Source organism: Furipterus horrens, unplaced genomic scaffold (genome assembly GCF_987537825.1).
Source record: "Furipterus horrens unplaced genomic scaffold, mFurHor1.1.pri manual_scaffold_7, whole genome shotgun sequence".
Lineage (NCBI taxonomy): Eukaryota > Metazoa > Chordata > Mammalia > Chiroptera > Furipteridae > Furipterus > Furipterus horrens.
Window position 1 is genome coordinate 6,107,030 of NW_028327177.1, and position 23,154 is coordinate 6,130,183.

The following is a 23,154-nucleotide window of genomic DNA, read 5'->3' on the forward strand; positions in this document are numbered from 1 at the left end:
ATTTCTTCTTCCAGCAGAGAGTTCCTGGGAACCAAGGAGGCATCGCTGCTGCTGATGGCCATGTTCCTCCTAGCTGTGTTCTACCACGGACAGCAGGTAATCGAACTTTTTGCTCCATCTGCTTTTGGTTACCTGGCATTTCCCATTGTGGTAAAACGGGCTCTTCTTTACAGCAAATGACTATTAGCTGCCTGCAGCAAGTCGTGATTCTTGCCCAATCAATTTCTAATAGAGACCCGCTTAATAAAAAAAAAAAAAACTAAGCTGGAGAAGATGACTTGGTAAACAATGTGGTTTTAACTCCCCTTCAGTATATGTTTTTTAAAGAGATCATTATCAACAAAAAAAAAAAAAAAAATGAAAGAGAGCGAGAGAGAGCCTTTGATTTCTGCTCCAGGGAAGCTGGGGTCTCTCCCAGTTCCGAGGCCAGGATAAAATTATTACCACCACAGTTGTGTGTGTCGATATTCAGGTGTTAGGATCAGGTGAGCCAGGATTCTAATCCCTCCTCCACCTCTTAGTAGCTTGTAGCCTTGAGGAAGTTTCTTATCTCCCTGAGCCTCAGCCTCCTCATTCGTAAAATAAGAGAGGAACCCCTAAGGAGGGCTGATTTGAAGAACTGCTTTTTTATTTTTGTGTGCAGCATTTTGCTCACTGCCTTCTGTAAGTATAGCAAGGGCTTCGTTACGGATGTACCCTAAGTAGATGAAGCGCCTACCTCTGAGCCTCTGCTCTGCCAGGATCTGGGTGGGCATGGTCGCTAGCACTGTGCGAGACCCCATCTCTGGCCCCAGATGTTCCAGTCTCCTGGAAGAGAGGAGACCCCAAACACCATAGGGGAATGTGCTATGTGTGGGTCAGGCTGTTTAGGGCCTTCGAGAGTCAGAGGGGCAAGAAGTCATTCTGCATGGGAGCATCATACCAGACTTCCCTCAGGGGGTGTCACCTGCAGCCCCCAGTAGGACTTCTCCATGCGAATTTAGACCATGAATGTGGTCATGTTCACCACACAGGGAGATTTCTCTCCTTGGTAGAGCCAGACCCTGCCAGCTTCACTGCTCTGTTCAGGGTCCTTTTCTTTCTTTGGTCTGTGCACACTTCAAAAAAAAAAAGGTAGCCAGAAAAGGAGAAAAAACAAAAAAACAGGAAGGCTGTCAGTTAGAGCAGAAATAGAAACAGATCACTGAGGAATCACCATGGAAACAGGGAGGTAATGAACCTCGAGAAACCAGGGATGAAACAGCCGCAAACCCCACGATCCTAGAGATGCGTAGAGTTATTTGTAATAAAGGCGGATGGTAAAATGCAATCAAAGGGGGGATGGGAGGGATATAAAACTTGGCAAGTGGAGACAAAAGGGAAAGAGTCCATATACATCAAGTTCCTACAAAGTGCCTTGCACTTGACCTCTGTTATCTCATTTAACCAAACTCCCACAACCCAGAATGTAGTTACCAATACTATTTTACAGATGAAGAAAGTGAGGCTACTCAGCTAGTGCGAGAACCGGATGTCACACCCAGCCCTGTCTCCTAAGCCCGCGGTCTCCCCTTCCTAAACTGGAGAAGAGCAGAAAGGACGCGTCTGCACACCTAACAGGCCAGGGCTTTCCGTCCTGCAGTATGACGTAGACTCATTTTTCAGTCTTAGCTGAATTCGTGGTGAAACAATAAGCCAAATGTCAAAGTCTAGCCACTTCCAGCTTTCCTATATTTAGGTCTCTTGGGCTCGAGGTGAGAGCTGGGGTCACGTCTTCCACATCTCAATGGCTTCTTGTTACAGGGGACAGCTCCTGAGATTGACACACGAATGACAACCCCTTTGAGGACCCAGAAGACACGGTCAGCCAAGGCAGCTCTATAGAAAGACATGCACACACTCCATCAGCCAGGTTTCAAACTGACAAGTGAGAAATCCCCAGGGAAAGCTGGGAGAGGGCAAGTTCAAAGTGAGGGTCCTCACTGCACAGCAAGAAAGAGCTTCCTGTCTCCTCTGCCACCCAAGGGAATGACTACAGGACCTGTCAGTGCCACTTCCTCAGGACCTTTGCAGTATTCCAGTGTAACGTACTCCGTTCCCCACGGGTCCTCGGGAAGCAGATAACCTGACCACGTTAAGAATATGTATAAAGAAAGACTATAGAAGCGCAGCGAGGGTCTGAGTGCTTAAGTGACACCCCATATTTTACTCTTTTATTTTAAACACTCAGGAGACTTTGAAATGACACAGTCACATCCCATAACGGCAGCAGTTCCAGTTATGGGCTTGCAGTGGGGTGGGTCATATTCAAGCCCCAGCTGTGGCACTTAGGAGACATGGGACTTTCAGTAACTCACTGAGCTTTGTGTCCGTTTCCTGACCTGTCAGACAGGTGTGAGGAGAGCAGTTTCCCTAGGGTCGTTACAGCGTTAAGTGAGGCGGTAATTATAAAATATGTATCCCAGTGCTTTGCACAGAGAGGACGTGCTCCAAAAGCTTGAGCTATTAATAGTTTACTTTGGAAACAAGCCCCCGAGACAGAGAAAGTATCGTGATTATCCAGCTGGTCCCAAGTCACTTGCAGTCACAAAGCCGATACGGAAAGCAGGACAGAAACAGGTCCATTCTCTCCCCACCATGGGCCGCTCGCTGCCTCTCTGATCAAAGAGGCTTTCTGCAGAATCCTATCTGTTCGGGGGCCATCTAGCCACAGCATCTGTCAGGGTCCTGTTCATCCAGATTGAGCCTGTCCATTTCTGGGTTTGCACCTGCATCCACGGTTCCCCTGGGCAACGCAGCAGCCCTCTGGGTTCATTACTAACACCCATGGGGGCCTGGTACGCGGCAGCCTGCCGGTGGCAGCGTTGTAATTACACATCTCCAGAGTGACGGAGACGGTTATGTAATAACTGCCTAGTCGGGGAATTTGATCTTACACGTACGTGGAAGTGATATGCCCAACACTTCCTGCTCGTCCCGGCAGGCAAACGTTCTGAACGTGAGACAGGAGTGCAGGCAGTCACCTGCCTCTCCCCTCGGGCCTCAGCGTCTCCATTTCTGGCAGAGGAAGCCGCACCTGGGGACAGAGATTATTGAGGTCATGCCTCCAGTCACTTACTCCTGGGTCTGATAAAGACACACACTGGGACCATGCAGCTTGGAAAACAAGACCCAAGCCTTGAAACCATTTGTTCTTAAGTTCAGGCCCCAGCAATGCCACTGGAGGAATGCAGGACCTTGAGAGACTCAAGCTCCCATAACTGTCATTGTTTCTACCTACAGAATGGAAAGGACAATAGTTATCTCTCAAGAGTTGGACAACAGCTGAATGAGGTCACTCATAGAGAGCGCAGGGGTTAAGAGTCACAGCTTGGAGTCAAATGCCAGGAGTTGAGAGCCAGCCTCTACCAGTGAGAATTTGGGCAATTGGCTTCTGAGTCTTTGAACGTAACCCCAGTAGATTCTGGTCATCTCCTTGCTTTCTGGTGGGAAAAGATATCTCAGGCTTGTCCATATTCCTCCCTAAATGTCAGCCTTTTCTGCAAAGAGCATGGGGTGATTTTGGCGGGAAGTGGTATTTGGAAACCCCACTGTGGACACTGGGAGAGCTCACTGCTATGAGGTTCTTATTGCTTCTCCACCTTGGCTTCAGTGGGCGGAGCTGGGAAGTATGCACACACATCACGAGTTCACCGGGACACTTCACGTCATAGTCAGGACCACACACCTTTGCCTTAACCTCATCAACCTCACACCTGCATCTCCTCTGTCCCTCCCCCAAGTTCCAGTTCTCAGTGACTCCAACACAAACACTCATTTGCTTTATCCTGCATTCACATATAATGATCTAAGAAGAATAACGTGAACACCACCACCTGCAGCAGGATTGTTGGAAACAGGGTTAGGATTCCTTCTGAGCTCTTTTCCTCCTCAGAATGTCTCCCTCTATGAACGTGTCATCAAGTTATTGTGTCAGAAGACATCTGGAATAGCTCCTCTCCTTGTAGTTGTCCACGCGGGTCCATTTGCTTATTTGTGTTTGTTTTTATTGAGTTTTACAAAATATATTTAGTTTTATAATTAAGTGGAAATATTTCCAGGATTCAAAGGTCAAGTCTGTAAAACAATATAATTTTAAAACTTTGAATTCTATCCCTTTTCCTCTACCTTATTCCCTCCCTTCTTCATCTCATCGGTAATGATTTTTAATGGTTTTTTACTTTTGGTTTTTTGTACTTCAATTTTTCAACAAATAAAATATATATATATATATATATATATATATATATATATATATATATATTTAAATATATGGAGAGAGAGAGACTGAGATCCTTCCCTTCCTTAGATCAATGGTGGCACACTACACATGCTTTTCTGCACCTTGGAGACAGTCCATCAAAGGATAGAGAAATATTCTTCATTTCTTTTTATAGTGCACACAATAGTTCATTCAACCAACAAAATGAACACTTGGGTTGTTCCCAGCTTTTGCTATTACAAAGTTTGATAAATAGATAACCTTCTCTCTCTGTCTTTTCACATTTTTGCCAACCACTGAGACTTTCAAGTAAAACAAAGAAAAGAAACGAGCTGGATTTTTATGGCCCTTGAATTCAGGGCATCCAACCACGTGTTTAATAAAGAGGGAAAATGGTTCACTTCAACAGTTAATGACATCCCCAAATCAGTACTAAGTATGTGAGATTCTTTAGAAAGGGAGCTGTCCACTTGCCAACACAAAGGGAGCTAGGACAAGAGGGAACGAATATGTATTGAGGACCTACTGTGAGCCATGCGCTTTATCTATAGTTTCCTATATAGTTCCTATTCTGGTCTTGCGTGGTCATTGGTGTTCATCCCAACCTTGGAGATGAGGAACCTGAGGTGAACTCGCTAGCCCAGGTCACAGTGTTGGAAGGGGGACCAGAATGCTGTCATATTTGTCTCACAACTAAATCCACAATCCTTCCGTTATTAGCTCATTCATTTCTTCCTAATCACCTAGTGATTAAGAGCTCACACTCTAGATGGAACTGGAGAGTTTTATGCTGAGTGAAATAAGCCAGGTGGGGAAAGACAAGTACCATATGATCTCACCTAATCACCTAATACAGGAACCTAATGAACAAAACAAACAAACGAGCAAAATAGAGCCAGAGGCATGGAAGCAAGGAACAGACTGACAGCGACCGGGGGGGGGGGGGGGGGGGGGGGGCGTAGTCATGGAACATGTATACGTGACCCATGGACATGGACAACGGGGTGGGGGTGGGGACAGGGGGAAAACTGGGACAACTGTAATAGAACAACAATTTAAAAAAAATTTTTTTAATTAAAGAAGAGCTCATACTTCAGAGCTGGACTCTGGAGGAGTTAAGCCCAAATTCTGGCTTCCCCTCCACAAACTAGCATGTGACTTTGGTCAACTTACTTAAGCATGTTTGTTTTCATTTTCTCATCTGTAAAATAAGGATTGGGCATAATCATTCCTATTAGGGTTTTTAGGTAAATGAAAGGAGTAAAAATATGTATGTTGCTTAGATCAATTTCTGGAATAATAATAAGCAGCATCTAAGCATCGACTGGCTTGATTATCACAACTTCTTTGTTGAGTCAGCAGGTGTTGATTGAACACCTGCCCTGTACCAAGCATGCGGCCACATGCTAAGGACATAATGTTGAGCAGCGGAAAGGACCCCTGACCTCACGGCACCTGCAAACTAGTAGAAGATATGGCCATTATCAGATAACCACACAAACTTGTACATGTACAGGTGCCATCATGCTAGGAAGGGGAGGGACACAGCCCTGTGAAGTCTGGTCACCCTCTGATCTCTCGATGTCAGGCAGAATGCCTCCCAAAAATGTTCAGACGGGGTGGTTTTGTTTGTGAAGGGCTCCTGGGAAGCTTTCCCCAGCTGCCACCCGGGCGCCTGACGCCTGTACCCTCACGGTTTGTCTCCCTGTTTCTTTTCTTTCTCTCACCTGAACTGCAGCTGGAGTACACAGCCCGCCTGGACTTCCTCTGGCGAGTTCAGGCCAAGGAGGAAATCAATGAGATGAAGGAGCTGAGGGAGCACAATGAGAACATGCTCCGGAACATCTTACCCAGCCACGTGGCCCGCCATTTCCTGGAGAAAGACCGTGACAATGAGGTGAGCTCAGGCTGGCCTGGTCAGTGCAAAGGCGTGGCCGTGGGTGGGGTGAGCTGGATACATGGATCCCAAGCTCTGGGAGAACCTCTCTGTCCTCCACTCGGTGCCAGGCCACCCAGACTGCCCGGCACTATGCAATTTACACACAGCCTCCCCAGCCTGGGGTAAGGAGGATATAAGGTGTCCATTGTAAGACCGAATTGGAATTGTAAAGTTTTATATATGAGTGTACACATATTTTTAAATTATATATACATATATTTAAAATAATGTATATGTAACTTTTAAGAACTTAAAGCAGAGTTTTGAAGAGGTCCTTGAATACCCATATTCATAGCAACATTATTCACAACGGCCAAAAGATGGAAGCCAACCAGTGTCCATTGACTGAGGGATGTATAAAAAGTTGCGTACATACAAACAACGGAATATCAGGCAGCCTCAGAAAGGAAGGAAATTCTGACACATGCTACAACATGGATGAATCTTGAAGTCATTGTGCTCAGTGAAATGAGCCACACACCAAAGGGCAAATACTGTATGATCCCACTGACAAGAGTGTGTATCTAGAGAAGTCAAATTCGTAGCAATAGAAAGTAGAACGGTGGCCGCCAGGGCCTGGGACAAGGAGGAGGACAAGGGGAGTTAGGGTTTAATAGGGACAGGCTCAGTTTTGCACGGTGAAGAGTTCTGGGCATAAATGGGGGTGAGGGGCGTCCAACAGTGTGAATGTACTGAGTACCTCTGAAATGCACGCTTGAAGATGGCTAAGATGGTAAATTATGTTATATGTATTTCATCATAATTTTTAAAATAATTTAAATGTTATAATAAAATACATGTGTGTATATATAGATACATGTGTATGTATATAAGTATGTATATATCCATGTATACACACATACACACACACACACACACACACTTCTTAGCACATTGCCTACCATGTAGTAGGTACTCAAAAATGCTCCTTTTACTTTAAACTGATTTTCTTATATTATGTCTGAAGGGTCACTTGGGAAAGTCCATCTAGCCACTAGCATTATTTCCTCCCTCTCTGGTCCTTGCCTAGCGGTGAGCATCTCCAATAGACCCAGGTGAGCTGGCACCCACTGCGTCGCAGGCACTGTCCTGGACACCGCAGTAGATAAGACGACAGCCGCAGGCCTGGACAGCTTCACGGTCAGATGTGGGCAGGGACCAGGGTTCCGATCGATGTACTAATGTCCTACTTTTCCTCACTTTATAAACGGAGTCAGTGAGATTCAGAAGGGTTCAGTCATCTGTCCAAAGTCACAACGTTGCCAGTTGGGGTGCAGAATGGCTCCTCGGAAAACCCCATGGTGGGGAGCCCCAAGTGCAGAGCCACCTGGGGGAAGGGCCCAGGGGTTGGAGGCCAGGGGCTGAAGCAGCGTCAGTCACTCAGCCTGTGGAGGTGCCTTGTCATCTGAAGGAGTTAAGAGCTAGAAGAGATGGCCCCACTGCTCCTCGGTGTCTGTGGTGTCTACCCAGTAGCCCCGTGGCCGTGGGAAGAGCTGTGGGCAGCGCCTGGGTTGCGGGAAGTGCCTGGGAGGTCTGCGGACCCACAGTGCCAGGTAAGAAGGGAGCTGTGGATGGGAGCACGTTGGAAATCAGCCCGGTGATGTTCTGACAACCCCCTAGCCAATGGGAACCATGGAAACTGTCCGCTAATCACAGCTCTTTTCCCCAAAGTTGATTTTGGTGGCAGAGGAACTGCCATCCTGAGGAAGGAGAAGGCACTTCCATTTCGGCAAATGCCCCCTCTGGGCCAGTGGCTTGGCACATGTTTGCTTAGATAAGTCTCACAGTGATCCAGAAAGGCTGGTGTTTTACTCCATTTCACAGGGAGATAGAGAAGCTCAGAGGAAACAGAGCGACTCCTCCAGAGGATAAAGGAGACAACCGTTTGTTCAATAATCCTCAGTAAAATATCGACTGCATACCTCCCAGGTGCTATGAACTAGACATATGAGGGGAGACGCATTCCAAGCCGAGGGACAGGCATCCTGAAGCAGAGGGCAGAGGACAGCTGCTGCGAGCTGGCAGCACAGGTCTCAGACCTAGTTTCTCCCTGCAGAGAGGTCTTACCTTCGTATAAGAAACACAGGACCTGGAGGCAGACAGGCCCGGGCAGAGGAAGGGCCAGCTGAGAGTTTCCTGGGCAAAGAGGGCGGGACATGGGGGGTGAACAAATATGCTTCAAACCCTCTACAAAGCCCAAACCTGTACCTCAGAGGAGGGTGGCACTCAGACAATAATAGCTTTTCTATATCCTTTTGCCCCGCCCCAGTTCACAGTATTTTTGTCTTCTTTGAGCCCCAAATAGCAAGAAACAGATGGCACACTCAAAGCGGTTGATTAGAGCCAGCTGAGTGACAGGCTCTCTCTGACGGTGTGGGCAGGTGGCTGGAGCTCTTGGGGGTGGCCCTCCAAACCCCTCACAGCCTTGTCCCGACTTGCTTGGGTGGTGGGGGCTGACTTGCCTACATCAATGACCCTGCATGCCCTCTGGCAGCCAGTTCATATTTTAGAGTTCTATCCCCAGTACCTCAACCTCAGAATGCAACTGTATTTGGAGACAGGATCTTTCAAGAGGTAATTGGGTTAAAATTAGACCACTATGGTGGATCCTAATCCAATATGGCTGGTGTCCCTATAGGAAGAGGGGATTAGAACACAGACACACAGAGAGAAGAAAACCATGTGAAGACACAGGAAGAAGGAGGCCATCTATCAGCCAAGAAGAAAGGCCTCAGAAGGAGCCAACCCTGCCAACACCTGGATCTTGGATTTCTAGTCTCCAGAATTACGAGAAAATAAGTTTCTGTTGTTAATCCACCCAGTTTGCGGCACAGAAACCTGAGAACATTCATATTGAAGTTAATAAACAGATATATTTTTCCCTCCAAATCATAGCCATTTAGAGGATGCGGTTCTGTAATTGGCTTATGCAGGTTCTCTGACCCATAAAGCAAAGCCAAGCTCCTCCTGTGGTATCACCCCATTGTTCAAGGCCACGATGAAGGGCCCCACCTGAGAGCTCCTTGGCTATAATCTGTATGCCTCACCTCTAACCCAACCCAGTCCAGCCAGTCACCAGCTGCCTGCACTCTTTTGGACAAGAGCTAGTGAAGGCACTCAGATTCATCCGCACCTTAAAGCTCAAGACTGACTGATCAGGAATGAGAAGAACATCTGAGTCTGACGGCATGAAACGCAGAGGAGGCCAGCCCAGAGGGGCAGATGCGGAAGGCCCAGGGGTCTTCAACCCACTACTAGTTGTGTGAACCCAGACGATGACTTAACTCCTCTCTGTCTCAGTTTCCTTATCTGTACAGTGGGGATAATAATCGTACCTGCTTCACAAGGTTATTGAAAGGATTAAATAATTGAAATCACATGAAAGTACCATATAAGGTTTCAAGTTTCCTACAAAGGCTAGGGGGTCATGAACTCAACCGGTTTAAGTGTCTGCCTTGCGCAGACCCTGTGTAGGGCATACACTATATTGCAGGCATCCCCCAAAATACCAGTTGGATGATATGAATGGACTAAGATGAACGGCAAGGAGTCCTTGCCCTAGAAGAGTCCACGCAGAAAGGGAGAAATGGACACTAAGGCACTAATGCAGGTGGCAACATCTATGGTAGACACAGCTCAGGGGGGCAGCCACAGCACAGGGCACAGCTGTGCATCTGGGAAGGGGTGTGGAAGACAAAGTATGCCAGTGGGTACTGAAGGCAGAACACAAGAGTCAGCTTGGTTAGGGAAGCCAGTTGCAGGAAGGAAGGACATGCCCCGTCAGGGACAGATAGTAAGAATAAAAGCACTGGAGTGTGAAACAGCAGAGTATGTGTCTTCATCTGGCTTCTTCCAGAAGCACACCCTGAGACAGATTCGAGTACAAGCAATCTGCTCAGAGGCGGTCCCAGGAAACCCAGGTAGGCAGAAGAGCATTTCAGACTAGGTACCTTGTGGGTGTCTGACGCTTCATCCCACTGGGGAATTTGGGGAAATAGCGTCGAAAGCATACCTCAAAGTTATCTGACCCAAGGGGTGAAGGAGCTGGGGACTATAGCTAATTCTCATCAGTCATTGATTGACAGCTGCCTGGGGCGGTGGGCGGGCATTAATTTCCTGGAGCATTCAGCCCAATGCTCACATGAACACAGTGCCCTCTAGTGTCCAGAGAAAAACTCCATGCCAAGAGAGGCCATGGCTGGACCTTGAGTGTCAGAATGCCGGCCCAGAGAAGTACAAATGCTCCAGTGTTTCTGGAACACAAGGTCCAACACAGGGCATAAATTTCAGGCAATGAGGCTGAAGAGAGAAAGCATGAATATATGTATATGTGTCATGCCACTGCATTTGAGCTTTCTCCTGAGGGCAATGGTGGGCCACTGGGGGGGCTCAAGAATGAGAGAAGTGTGGTCAATCTTGTGTCCTTCAAAGCTCACCTGGGCTGCCACGTGGAACATGTCTTTGGGCAGAACAAGACTGGAGCCAGGGAACCTCTTACTGGTGAAGCAGGAAAACGGGCAGGGCCTAATAAAAAGCAATGGTGGGAGGATTAGAAAGAATATTTAGGAAACGGAAAGAACCCCAGCTGGATTTGGCAGCTGCTTGAATCTGGACGTGCTAGGGAAGGAGTCAAGGGTGACCCTGAGCATCCCTAACGCCGATGACTTGGTAACGTGGGTGTGCAAACTGAGCTGGGGGATGAAGGAGCAGGAGCTGGTCTAGGTACAGAGAAGGTGCGTGCAGGTGCAGCATTGAAAAATTGGGGCAACCCAGCACAAGCCACCAAGGTTTGAAGCCCGAGGAGGACTGACTCAGATACAAGGATTTAGAGACAGTCATACATGAATGTTCGTGAAAGGCTGGGAGCAAGCAGGATGGCCCAGGTCAGGGGGTAACGTTGAACCATGCCGTGGGTCAAGGGCAGAGCCACAGCAATCACGGAAGGGGCCACACACGAGGAAAACAAATGTGTCACAAAAGCACAGAAAGTCAAAAGGCCCATGAGCTTGCGAGAGATCGCTACACCAGCCGGTCTGCCCAGGTGTCAACTGATACTTATGTGGTGATTTCTCCACCTTGTCCTGTAGTCTGACCTGTTCCAGAGTCATTTCGCCTCCACCCGGCATGTGGCTAAGCATTGACAGAGTGAGGCCAGGTCGTGGAGGAAAGTAGTTTGAAAAATTTAGGCAAAGATGGAGAGAGACCGGTTGGTAGTCACAAGTGTCTTCAGGATCCAGGGCACATTGTACGTTTTCTTCTGGGAGACACTTTGAGGAGGTGATGGTGGAGGAGGAAGAGAAGAAAAAGAAATAAGAGAGAAAAGGATCACTGGGGCAAAAAACTAGGAGGGGGTCAAGAGGTCAGGTATAATACAAGGGCAGAAGGAAAAATGCATCGTCTGGAGTTGAAGCAGAAGCGATAAAAATAAGTATTAATGTAGACCACTTATGGGCATTGGGATGCCAAGAGCCTCAGATGTCTCAATGACATAAAAGACTGGATCCCCTACTTGAGAGGAGTGGAATGAGGGCGGGAGTTCAGGAGCGCAGTGAGGATTTGGCCAGTGAGGACGGAAGCCAAGGACGAAAAGATGGACAGTCAGGACCCTGAGCCCACCTGAGGCTGGAGGCCATGAATTTTCAGTGGGCCCAGTCCACGTGGTGATGATGCTGTGGTTACGGAGTTGACATGACAGTGTCAGAGCGCCTGTTCTCTGTCCTATCTGCGGGTACCGGTGCTTGGGGGCAGGTGCATGTTTGCACAGGTGGCACCAGTGCAGAGCCTCACCTCTGCTGACCGTTTCTGGCTCCCTGTGTGTGTCCCTCTGTGCAGGAGCTGTACTCTCAGTCCTACGATGCCGTTGGGGTGATGTTCGCCTCCATCCCGGGGTTTGCGGACTTCTACTCTCAGACTGAAATGAATAACCAAGGGGTGGAATGCCTGCGCCTACTGAATGAGATCATTGCTGACTTCGATGAGGTAAAGTGAAGCCTCAGAAATTTGGTGACAAATGGCCATCTTTGTTGTCAGAACATTATGTTATTCGCTGGAGCAGTGACCATTTTGGGTACTTACAGAATTCCAGGCTCCGGGATAACACAAGCATGTGTTATCTAACCTAATTATCACAGTCACCACACATGAGATAAGTGCTACTATTTCTCTCTGGGGGGGATCAAGAACATAAGCTCAAAGGCTAGGTCACTTAACCCAATGACACCCAACTAGCAAATGGCGAAACCAAGTCTTGACCGGGGGCCACTGCTACTCAGGCACTAGCATCACAGAGGCTGGGCACTGATGGGGACATTTCTCCATCTGCTTGAAGTGCCAAAGATAAAGCCATCAATTAGCATTTGGTGAGAGGCCTAAACACAAGGGTAAACATGCCCTAGACGGTCCTGTCCTTTTCCAGCCTGCCCAAGTCTAAAGAACAAATAACATTTTGGGGGGTGGGGGGGGTCACTCATGGACAAGAGTGTGCTTTCTCCTCCTCTTCCTCCAACGTGAGGCAGGGCACCAGTGCCCACCGACTTGCCTGAGCGTGAGAAGGGAAGTAAATGATTGATTGAGAAAATGCTGGGGAAGAAGCCACGCAAAGATGCAGGTTCAGCAAAAGTCTAGCCTCAGCCTGATTCCCAGGGAGCTCGGGAGTCTAAGTGGTACCAGGGAGTTGTTAGGCACTGAGGCCAGGGGGTAAGTGTTTGTGTCCCTGTGTTGGTCAGCCATTGGCTGTGGGCCGCCCTGTGGGGGTGCACGACCTCCCAGCACTTCCAGCAGGGAGCTTCCCCTGGCCTGGCCGATTCTCCAAAAGAGCGGACAGCCACGCATTGTTAGCAGCCATTCCTCACGGCCTTCTGGAGGGAGGCCCCAAAAGGCAGGCCTGGGTCGGGCACCAACACCAGCTGCTCTGCCACCCTCTCTCAGTCCCCACGCCCCACCTGGCTACTGAGTCCTGTGGATTCCTTCTTCTTAGTCCTGTTTGGGGCCATATAATTCCTCACGTGGACGAGCACAGCCAGCTCCTAACTGCTGTCCCTCACTATCAGAAACAACCAAAATCAGGAGTATTTTGTCACATTCCTTTGAAACCCACAACCCTTCGGTGGCTCCCCTTTGCCGATTGCTCAGGTCACCTGAGGTCTTGCACCTACTGTCCCTGTACTCTCTCCAGCCTTACCTCCCACTCCATGCCACCCAGCCTGCCATCTAGTACCATCTAGCTATTTACAAGCCATCGAGCCCACCTAGCTATTCCACACACAGCTCTTTCTGCCCAGAAAGTGTTCCATCCTCACCATGCCATCCTTTCTCCTAGACTCCAAGCAGTGGAAAACCTAATAGCCATTTAACAGTCAATCCAAACACCATCTCTACCTGTGACGCCTCTTCTAACCCCCCTCCTAGCCAGGTAAATATTGTCACTCCTTTTTCAATGAAAAACTTATACCCCCCAAAACCTTCCAACATAGAGCCTGAAACCTCTTCAGTGTATAGATCTTCTGCTCCCAGTAAGCACTGAGGTCTGGGGCAGAGATCCATCGTATTAACCCCTACAGGTATTTACCACATGTTGCCATTTTCAATATTCTACATTTGCTTGTTATTTACCCCTCCCAACAAACCCACAGGACAGGAATGGTTAGCTTCCATTCTATAAGTGAGACAAACGGGGACTCAGAAGCATCAAAAGTGTCCAGGGTCACACACCCCTAGGGCGGTGCTGCGGAGGCCAGAACCCAGGCCCACCACACCGTTTGGTTTTTAACTGTGTTGCCCTGTTTCTCACTGAAGTGGCATTTCATGGTTCTGGTTTTGTGGCCATAAACTCAACGATGGCCCTTTCAGTTGTCCTAGGGGTGGCGGGGGGAATCAAGACAGGTGACAACACAGTCACTTGCCTTCCGTGGCTCGCATGCCAGAGAGAGATAGGGTGACTAGGACTTTTCTTTACGCAAGGAGTCAGTGGTAAGTGCACTCGCAGAGAGGACCTTGCGAAGTCAGGTGCGGAGAGCGAGTCCATGGTAACAGCACCTCTATTCCCATCCTCCGTGCCAGACCGTAAGCTCATGAAGACAGAACCCATATTCTTATGGGTCCCGGCGGTCCTCAGGGCCTAGCACTGTGCCTGGAACATAAGACATGCTTACAACAGATGCTTTATTAATTAGTTACATAATGTGAGACAGAACGCAGCTGGCAAATAGTAAGGTGGTGATGGGCGACTACAGTCTAAAACCTACTCTCAGATTTAAAAAACTAACCTGATTGAAGGCTGAGCTATTAGGCTCTTTTTTATTTTAAATTCTATAGCGCCCCATGTCCTGAAAGAGCTCACTAGCACGTCTTTAAATTGTAATAAATAAATTTGAACTAAATGCGCCCCTCGGTGCCCCAAACTGTAAACACCCTGGAGACGTCAAGGAAACGGCGACAAAGGAGAGCGCCCCTAGTGGTAGAGACGGTGTTTGCAGAGGGAACTTGGTGAGACTAAGAGGCTGTAGTTTTTAGAACGCGGGCTTTGGACGAGCCGGAGAGGAACAGGGGAGGAAATAGAAGAGAAAGGACAGAGGAGGAGGAGGAGGAGGAGGGAAGAAAATGTGGTCCTCAAGGAGAAAGCATCCCCTGGCTCGCCAGCCCCCAGCACTGCCCGCTCTCCTTGGGTCAGCCAGACATGCCTGCGTTCTGCGGGTCACGAGCGCCCCTCTAGATTCCGCGCTGGCCAAGCGCCAGCCAGACACCCTGGTGCTCACATTCACAGTGACGCTGCTCTTCCGGCCGAGACAATTACCGCAGGACCGGAGAGCGTGCAAAATTCTGTCTGGGCTCAGAGGGAAACAGGGCGTTGCACGGAGCCCACGCTCCCAGGCTGGGTCTGCTATATGCCAGGTCCCTCGCCCCGCGGGCCCTGCCCCCTGCAAAGGCTGAAGAGTCCCCTCGGGTCTCCCTGCTCCGTGCAGACTAGTCAGTTAATAAAGGGGTGGATTCGGAGCCCACGAGGCCCGCAGCCGCTTTTAGCTTACAGCACATGACTTTGCTGCATGGATATTAAATAAAATAATGAAGACTCTTGCTGCCTCCTAATCAATCTCAGAGAAGGAAGCAGCTCTGCCTGGGTCTGAGGTTGGCCCTCAGCCAAGAAGTTCTGACGGGAAGAGAGAGAGGATGGAAGAGGATGGAAGAGTCCCCTGCCGGCTGGGGGAATGCAGTTTAAGAAGGAGAGGAGGTGGGCAGCTGAGGGCAAGCCAAGACCTCTGAGCTGAAGTATCAACAGCCAGAGGGCTGCTCAGAAATCTGCCTGGCAGTGTCTGAGGGCACCTGTCAGACAGGATCGCAGGTCGGGGACAGGCAGGCTGCTCCGGCCACTTCCTGCCCTGGGCACACTTCACAGACCCTTGGCCAGGGCAGAGCACAGAGCAGCGACTCCCCTCTAACTCAGGAGACCAAAGCAATGAACCGGGAGGACTGCCTCAGCTGTGACCCGAGCTGCGTGCCCACACAGACACGCACCGCAAAGCAAATCACAAAAGCACCTGCTTGTGTTTTTCACGTTTCCCAGAACAGTTCCTCTGGGGCTGGGCGCTTCCGAATTTCTTAGCTCCTGCTTAATTTCGAGAGGATCCCTATGACAAAATGGTCTACAGACAACGTAGCGCATCCTCCCCATCTGTCTGCCCACCCCCAGGACGGCTTGCACCCCTGAGGATGTTACAATCTTAAAGGGAGGCAAAGAGCTTGAGAATCAGCAGTTACATCTAAATAGCTGCCGACAACAGGAAATAAAAGGGCAGAACTTAGACTTGGGGGCAGGAGGTCTGAGCTTTGAGCTTGGCTCCTGCACTCAGGGTAGGTTCACAGATGTGTGACCTACGCAGTGGAGACCGTGGGACAGACAGAATCGGGGCATTCTGAAGGTGGAGCCAAGGAGCTTCTGACAGCTCAGATGTGGGTTGTGAGGTTTCATCCAGAACAGCTGGAAAATGGAGACATCATTAATGAAGATGGCCGGTGGGTAAACAAGGCCAAGGGTGGAGCTTTGGGAACGGCCAATTAGAGATGCCTGTTAGACCTGTCGTGGGGGTGTGGCTTAGCAATTGAGTCGAAGAGTCTGAAGGTCAAAGAAGACACACGCGTCTGGGAGTCTTCAGAAAAGAGATTGTGTTGAAAACCGTGAGACACGACAAGATCTCAAGGGAGTGAGTGGAGATGGATCCTGAGTGCATCAGCAGCATTTGACCCAGGGGACTGCGCCTCCCTCTGGGGACACCTTTTTCCTCCCACGGCTTCTGCCCACTCGTTTTTCTTTCCACGTCACTGGCAACTCTCCACCCTTCTCCTTTGCTAGTTAACTCTTGTCTTCCTTATCTTACAATGTAGGTGGTCCCGGGGATGGGATGTTGTGTTCAGTTTTGGATGAAGTGGTCAGCAAGACCCCACTGGGATGACATTTGAGGAAAGACCTGGAGGAGGTGAGGGATGAGCAGTCTTCCTCTAAGAAAAGACTATCCCAAAGGAGAGCAGCAAATGCAAAGGTCCTGAGGCAGAAGCAAGCCTGGCTGGCTAGGATCAGCAAGGAGGTCGGTGTGGCTGAAACAGTGATCAAAGGTGACAGGGCATGGGAGAACCGGCAGGTCACAGAGAAGACTCTCACTTTGACCCTGAGTGGCATGGGAAGCCACAGAGCAAGAACACGGCCTGACTTACATTTGGATAGACTCTCTCTGGCTGCCATGCTGGACATGTGGGGTAAGGGCAGGAGCTGGCATGTTATTGCAATGTGGTAACAAGGTATACGATAACAGTGGCTTAGACCAGGGTGCTGGCGGGGAGGGATTCCAAATACATGTTGAAAATAAAGCCAAAAAGATGTGTTGATGGATTGCAGAACATTTGTGATTTGCTCTTTAAATTAATAAGGTAGCTTTGTCTGTTTTGAAGATTCATAGAGACAGAGTTATCCTTAAAGAATATCTCGTCACAACCATCCTGGCGTCTGGGACCCAGCAGGTGCTCAGCAAATACATGTTGACCTTCTGAATGCATGGTTTTCAGAGGGAAACGTAACTACCTCAAGGATGCTGAACCAGTCAGAGGCCATCTGTAACGTGAGCCAGGGGGCTACTTGCAGGAACCCCGCTGCGGGGAGAGTACACACCAGGACTAACGCCACTCCCGGGTCTGTTTCAGCTGCTCGGTGAAGACCGGTTTCAAGACATTGAAAAGATCAAGACCATCGGCAGCACCTACATGGCGGTCTCAGGCCTGTCACCTGAGAAACAGGTAAAGGAACTCTTGGGCCTCAGCCACAACCTGCAGCAGGGGCGTCACATCGCTAAAGGTAGTAAGGCCACCATCACCGGGAGGCTGGAGGATGGTTAGGGAGGCAGTCTGAGGGACTGGATATTCTATCACCATTGTGCGGTGTGCACTGCTCTGGGGGTACGCAGAAGCTGCTGGATGAACCGGTGGTTCCCTATGACTGAGAAACCTCTAGGCTTCATTCTGAACCTCACTGTTCACTTGAACAAAACCAGGGCCGAGAAGTACCCAGTTATGGTTCAGTTGTGGGCGTTACTAAACCCCTGATCCTAGCCTGTTTTCTTATTCTTGCTTTTGTTTTCTCCTTTAAATAATAACAATAATAATAATGGCTCCCGCTCTTTTGAGAGTTGCCTGTGTGCCCAGCACTAACGCTAAGTGACAACACTAACATCTACCTTCTGTGGTTAGTGGATGAATCACTCAAGATAATGTCATGCTCCCCAGAAAAAGCCTTGCCCCTAAGTAGGTCCTCAATCAGTGTGACATGGATATGGGTCTAAGGTTCTGGGAAAAGGAATCCTCGTTCCTCCTTCCCATCCCTTCTTTTGCTTTCTTTCCAACTAAAAACCTAGAAATATTATAAGAGTAACATGACAAGAAACCCATGCTAGGAACTGGGTACCTGGGCATGGCCCTCTATAGCGGGGTCCCCAAGGGACAGCCTGCAGGACAAATCCAGCTAGTCACCTGTTTTCGTAAACCAAATTTTATTGGAATACAGCCGCACTCGTTGTTTGTACTTTGCGGCTCCTTTCAAGTGACAATACCGTGGCCGCATTGCGTAGCCATGCCCGAAATGTGGCCCACAGACCCTAAAATACGTGCTCCGTGGTCCTTTACTACACCTGTCTGCCAGCCTCCGCAGTATAAGGGCATAGTTCTTGCACACGCGATCCTGTCCACTCCCTGTGTGGTAGGCAGGGCCAGTGTGCTTGTCCCCATTTTATAGGTGAGGAAACTGAGGTTCAGGGAGGCACAGAGGCTACTGTGCACTTCCCTCAGGAGTTTGGTTAGCAAAGCACTTCAAAGGAAAACACTTGGTTCCTAGATTGGAAACACTACACACATGTACATGGGAGCATGCATACACACATACCACACACATACACAGGGGCACCACACAAATGCCACAAACATGTATGTAGAAGCATGTGCACACTACACACATGTATATCGGAGCTCTGCATATGCTACACATGTACATAGGGCACGCTACACATGTACACAAGCACTACACGTATGTACGTGGGAGCATTGCGCATGTGCTGCACATATATACATGTGAGTACTGTGCACACACATGCACACACACCAGTGAGCATGGCCCATCGCCTGAACAGACAGGTGTAGGCGGGGGACAGGGCTATGATGACCCACACGTACGTTGCTCTCTGAAGCCAGTCTCCTGTCGGCCCACGTTTCCACACGCAGGCGGCTTGAATGCACACATCCGGTTATTTCCTCCAAGGCTGGCGGGTGGGGTTAGGACGCAGGGCAGGCCCCCGCCCCCGAAACGGCCACACGTGCCACGGAGGCCGGGTTTCTCTCTCGCGCCCGCTGCAGCAATGCGAAGACAGGTGGGGGCACCTGTGCGCCCTGGCCGACTTCTCCCTCGCGCTGGCCGAGAGCATTCAGGAGATCAACAGGCACTCGTTCAACAACTTCGAGCTGCGGATCGGTGAGTGGCGGCGGGGACCCTCGGGGCAGCCTGGCCTCACGCCCGCAGGCCCTCCCGGCCCTGGGCACCGAGCCAGGGGAGCTTTCTCCTGCAGAATGCGGTAGGCTGGGTGTGACCTCAGCAAGGACGGGGACAGGGTCCGCTCAGGCGTCTCTGGCCGCCTCTCATGGATGGCCAGAGGAGGGCCCTGGCCTGTGTGCAGACATATAAGCAAATACCTGACCATGGCTACCTCCCTCCCCACCTCTGCATCCTGCACCCACCTACGCCAGACCCTGCTGCAAGAGGCCACTGACTCATCAGTCATTACATCCTGAGTTCTGGGTCCCCTGGGCTGGCGGTCAGACAGGGACGGGCAGGGCCTGCAGCACGTCTCCGGGCCACACAGCTCGCCCTTCCTTTGCGTTGAGACACCCTTGTGCAAAGTGACAACGTAGTGACAGTTAGAGCAATGTGAGTACCCATCCTTTAAAATTTGTAGCACATGCCAATCTCTTCAGCATCTCTGCTGAGCCTCGAGAGCCTCCTACCATGCTAGGAAGCCCCGGCGCTAGTCCACATCTCGTTTTCCAAATGCACAAACTCGGGCTCAGAGAAGGCGAGTAACTGATTTAACGTCACAGAGCCAGGAAGCCGCCCCGGCAGACGCTCCTGGATTCCCCGAGACAGATGACCTTCTGGCTGCCAGGGTGCCATCTAGTGCCACCTTGCTGCATCTTCATGTCAGGCGCCCTCTGGCTGGTGTGCCATTTTGCAGTGTTCCGTTCTCCCTTGTCGGCTTTCGAGAAAAAAAAAGGTCAAGAAATATTAATATCTGCCTTGTCAGATCTAAGGACTGCCACACGCTTCTGTTCACTGGACTAAAAGAAATTATATTTTGTTTTGATCTACGGATGGGATATTCGGGACTTGTTCCAACATCTTCCATTGACTTTGCATGTCCTTTTTGAAATCACTGAAGACAGAATAGAAGCAGGAATACAAAGCAGAATCCCAGCCCTGAACAAAAGGGTTAGGCTACGTTCATTCGAACCCAGATATCTGCTTAGCCTATGCCGTCACTTTCTTCAGATTTCTGCTCGGAAAGGCCTTTCCTACCCACTCTCCTCTAAAACACCGCCCGTATTTCTCTATCCCTTTAACTCGATGGGTTTTTCTCTAGAGATATTAATATTCGTTGATATCATATTATTTTTTATTATTTCCCATCTCCCCCGTAGAAGGCAGGCTACAGAATAGCCAGGGCTCTTTGTCTTTCCCATCAGACCCCCAGGGTCTGCAACAGCACTGTACACAGTGGGCGCCAGGTCCCTGCCAGCAGAATGAACGAGAAATCCTCTGTGAAGGAGACATACCTGCCCACTGACATGTTGAGTGAAATGCAACCACCCCTGGGAGAGAAGCCTAGGTCTCCTCGAGGAGGAGGCATGGAAACTGTCTTAAAAAGCACGTGCCGGATGCATTGTGGGATTGGGAGGAAAGAAGCAGAGAGGAAGGCGAGGACAAAGGCACAAAGCGGAGAATGGCCAGCGGGGTACGGGGCTCTCAAGTTCAGTACGGACGGACGGACGCAGAGCGAAGGGAAGGGAGAGGGCGCTGAGGCGCGAGGCTGGCATAGCAGCTCGATCTGGAAGCTCTCAGCTGTGACGCTGAGGACCCTGGCGTTATCCTGCAGACGAGAGCGCCGCGGCAGGTGTAGCGGTGGGTTGTGACTCGATCAGATGCGCATCCAAGAGTCCCTCGCGCTGGGCAGTGGAGTGGAGGAGATCGACGGAGGTCAAGGCGGGAGGCAGGGAGGCCCATTGGGAGGCTGTCACCATGGACTGACGGACGGACACTCAAGACCTGGACTGAGCCAGAGAAGGAATCGGTCTGCCGCTGCTCTCGGGAGGTCCCAGCAGAGGCAGGAGGGGACCCAGCGTCCCATGGGCTATGCTCCGTCAGGGCCCCTGGGAGAACACTCCTCCTTTCCTCTCGAGAACCTGCCGGTGGTGAGGTACCACGCTAATGCCTTTGCTTACACTCTCTCATTCCATCCCCCTTTTATCATTTCCACCTGACCGATGTAAAGGTGAGGTCCAGATCCGTGCGGTAAGGGGCCCGGGACACATCTCTAACAAGTGCCGGAGGCGGGGTCAGGACCCTGGCGTTTACGGGCAGAAGCCACACCCTTCATGGTCGCTATCCCAGGCGGGGGCGGCCACCTCGGGGACGTCCCTCCTCTCTGAGCTCTCGCTTCTTTGGTTCCCTCCCAGGCATCAGCCACGGCTCCGTGGTTGCCGGCGTCATCGGCGCTAAGAAACCGCAGTACGACATTTGGGGCAAAACCGTGAACCTGGCCAGTCGCATGGACAGCACCGGTGTCAGCGGCAGGATCCAAGTCCCGGAGGAGACCTATCTCATCCTGAAGGACCAGGGCTTTGCCTTCGACTACCGAGGGGAGATCTACGTGAAGGGCATCAGCGAGCAGGAAGGGAAGATCAAAACCTACTTTCTCCTGGGAAGAGTCCAGCCCAACCCGTTCATCTTGCCGCCGAGAAGGCTGCCGGGGCAGTACTCCTTGGCCGCTGTGGTCCTGGGGCTCGTCCAGTCCCTCAACAGGCAAAGGCAGAAGCAGCTCCTCAACGAGGACAATGCCGCGGGGGTCATCAAGGGCCATTACAGCCGGCGGACTTTGCTGACGCCCAGCGGGCCAGAGCCCGGGACCCAGGCTGAGGGCACCGACAAGTCCGATTTGCCATAAAAGCGTTTTCTTTGTGTTTCCTTTTTTGTATTTCTTTTATATATAAAATAAGTATACGAATAAAAATGTTTAATTTTTTTTAAAACGAGGATCGTTTCATTGGTCTTTGGAACCTCGTTTCCTTCCCTGGCCTTTTTATTCTGGGGCCACAGCGTCTTCTGGTTCTTGGGCCCGCCAGCAGTTCCAGGTGAGAACGTTGCTCTCAGACGGGCTGTGAGCTCCAAACAACGGATCCCGATATTTTATTGATGAGCTACCGGGGAGGGGGCTGGGTGCCCTGTGCCTATGTGAATTATTAATTGCGTATCAGCCGCACACCTGCAGCCACCATCCTGTCCCTCCCCGCTCAGGAATAGAACGGTGCCATTTTTGAGGGAGCGTTGAAAGCATTGTGAGTGGATTCCAGGCACCTGTCTAACTTTTAGAAAACAGCATGACGCAAATGCCATCAGTTCCTGTCTGGAAATAACTTCAAATATGGTCTTTTTATAACACACTGACCCCCACCTTGACGTTGTCATAACAATAATGGTAACGGGAACAAACGTTTTCAGGGTGCTTTGTAGATTGCTAAGTCCATTTGCAACATGATTTCAATTGCGCTTTATGACGACTCTCAGGGAGAGAGATCATTATCCCAATTCTCCAGCAAACAGAGGCTCATAAAAGTTAATAAAAATAAATTTAGAAAAACTCCATCTAAAGACAGACTGTTCAAGCTGCAAAGGCCTTAAAAATTGTATGTGGTCCAACGTCTTGGTTTTGTATTAAGAAAATTGAGGCCCAAAGAGGGGGACACATTTGGCCGTGACTCACCAACCAGCAGAAGGGTTGGAGCCAGACACAAACGCTGACGGGCCCCCCTGTGCCCTTGGACTCCGGACAGGTGCTCTGCCCGCTTCCCCTTTGCTCGCTGTACAGAGGCCACCCGATAACCAGAGGGTCCCATGAGCCTTCGTGAGTTTGGCTGGAATCCCCACTGAAGCCCTACAGTGTCTGCCAACTGCAGGTCCCTCATCATCCCCTGCTTCTGGGCCCAACATAAAATTCAGCCTCTTCTCAATTCACACACACACACACACACACTCACTCAAACAAGCAGACCCTCCCACACCCACACAGACACACACACGTACTTGGTACAGAGCATCCATGCATACAGTGGGCTTTATTGAAATTTCAGCGGAGATCGAAAAGCGGTTAACATGGGCATAACGAAATACCTTCAGATT

The 23,154-nt window shown here is 50.1% G+C and overlaps 1 protein-coding gene across 2 annotated transcripts in view; it reads left to right on the forward strand.

The window, feature by feature from the left end:
• The window catches only part of ADCY8 (adenylate cyclase 8), a 157,786-nt gene extending 135,776 nt beyond the window's left edge, over positions 1-22,010 (forward strand). For both annotated transcript variants that reach the window (XM_090283353.1, XM_090283354.1), the window contains 6 exons: positions 18-96; positions 5,979-6,137; positions 12,012-12,158; positions 17,367-17,459; positions 19,065-19,179; positions 21,435-22,010. In XM_090283353.1, the coding sequence (XP_090139479.1) occupies positions 18-96; positions 5,979-6,137; positions 12,012-12,158; positions 17,367-17,459; positions 19,065-19,179; positions 21,435-21,922 (1,081 nt within the window). In that variant the 3' untranslated portion in view covers positions 21,923-22,010. The remainder of the gene's footprint in view (positions 1-17; positions 97-5,978; positions 6,138-12,011; positions 12,159-17,366; positions 17,460-19,064; positions 19,180-21,434) is intronic.
• The last annotated feature ends 1,144 nt before the right edge of the window (positions 22,011-23,154 follow it).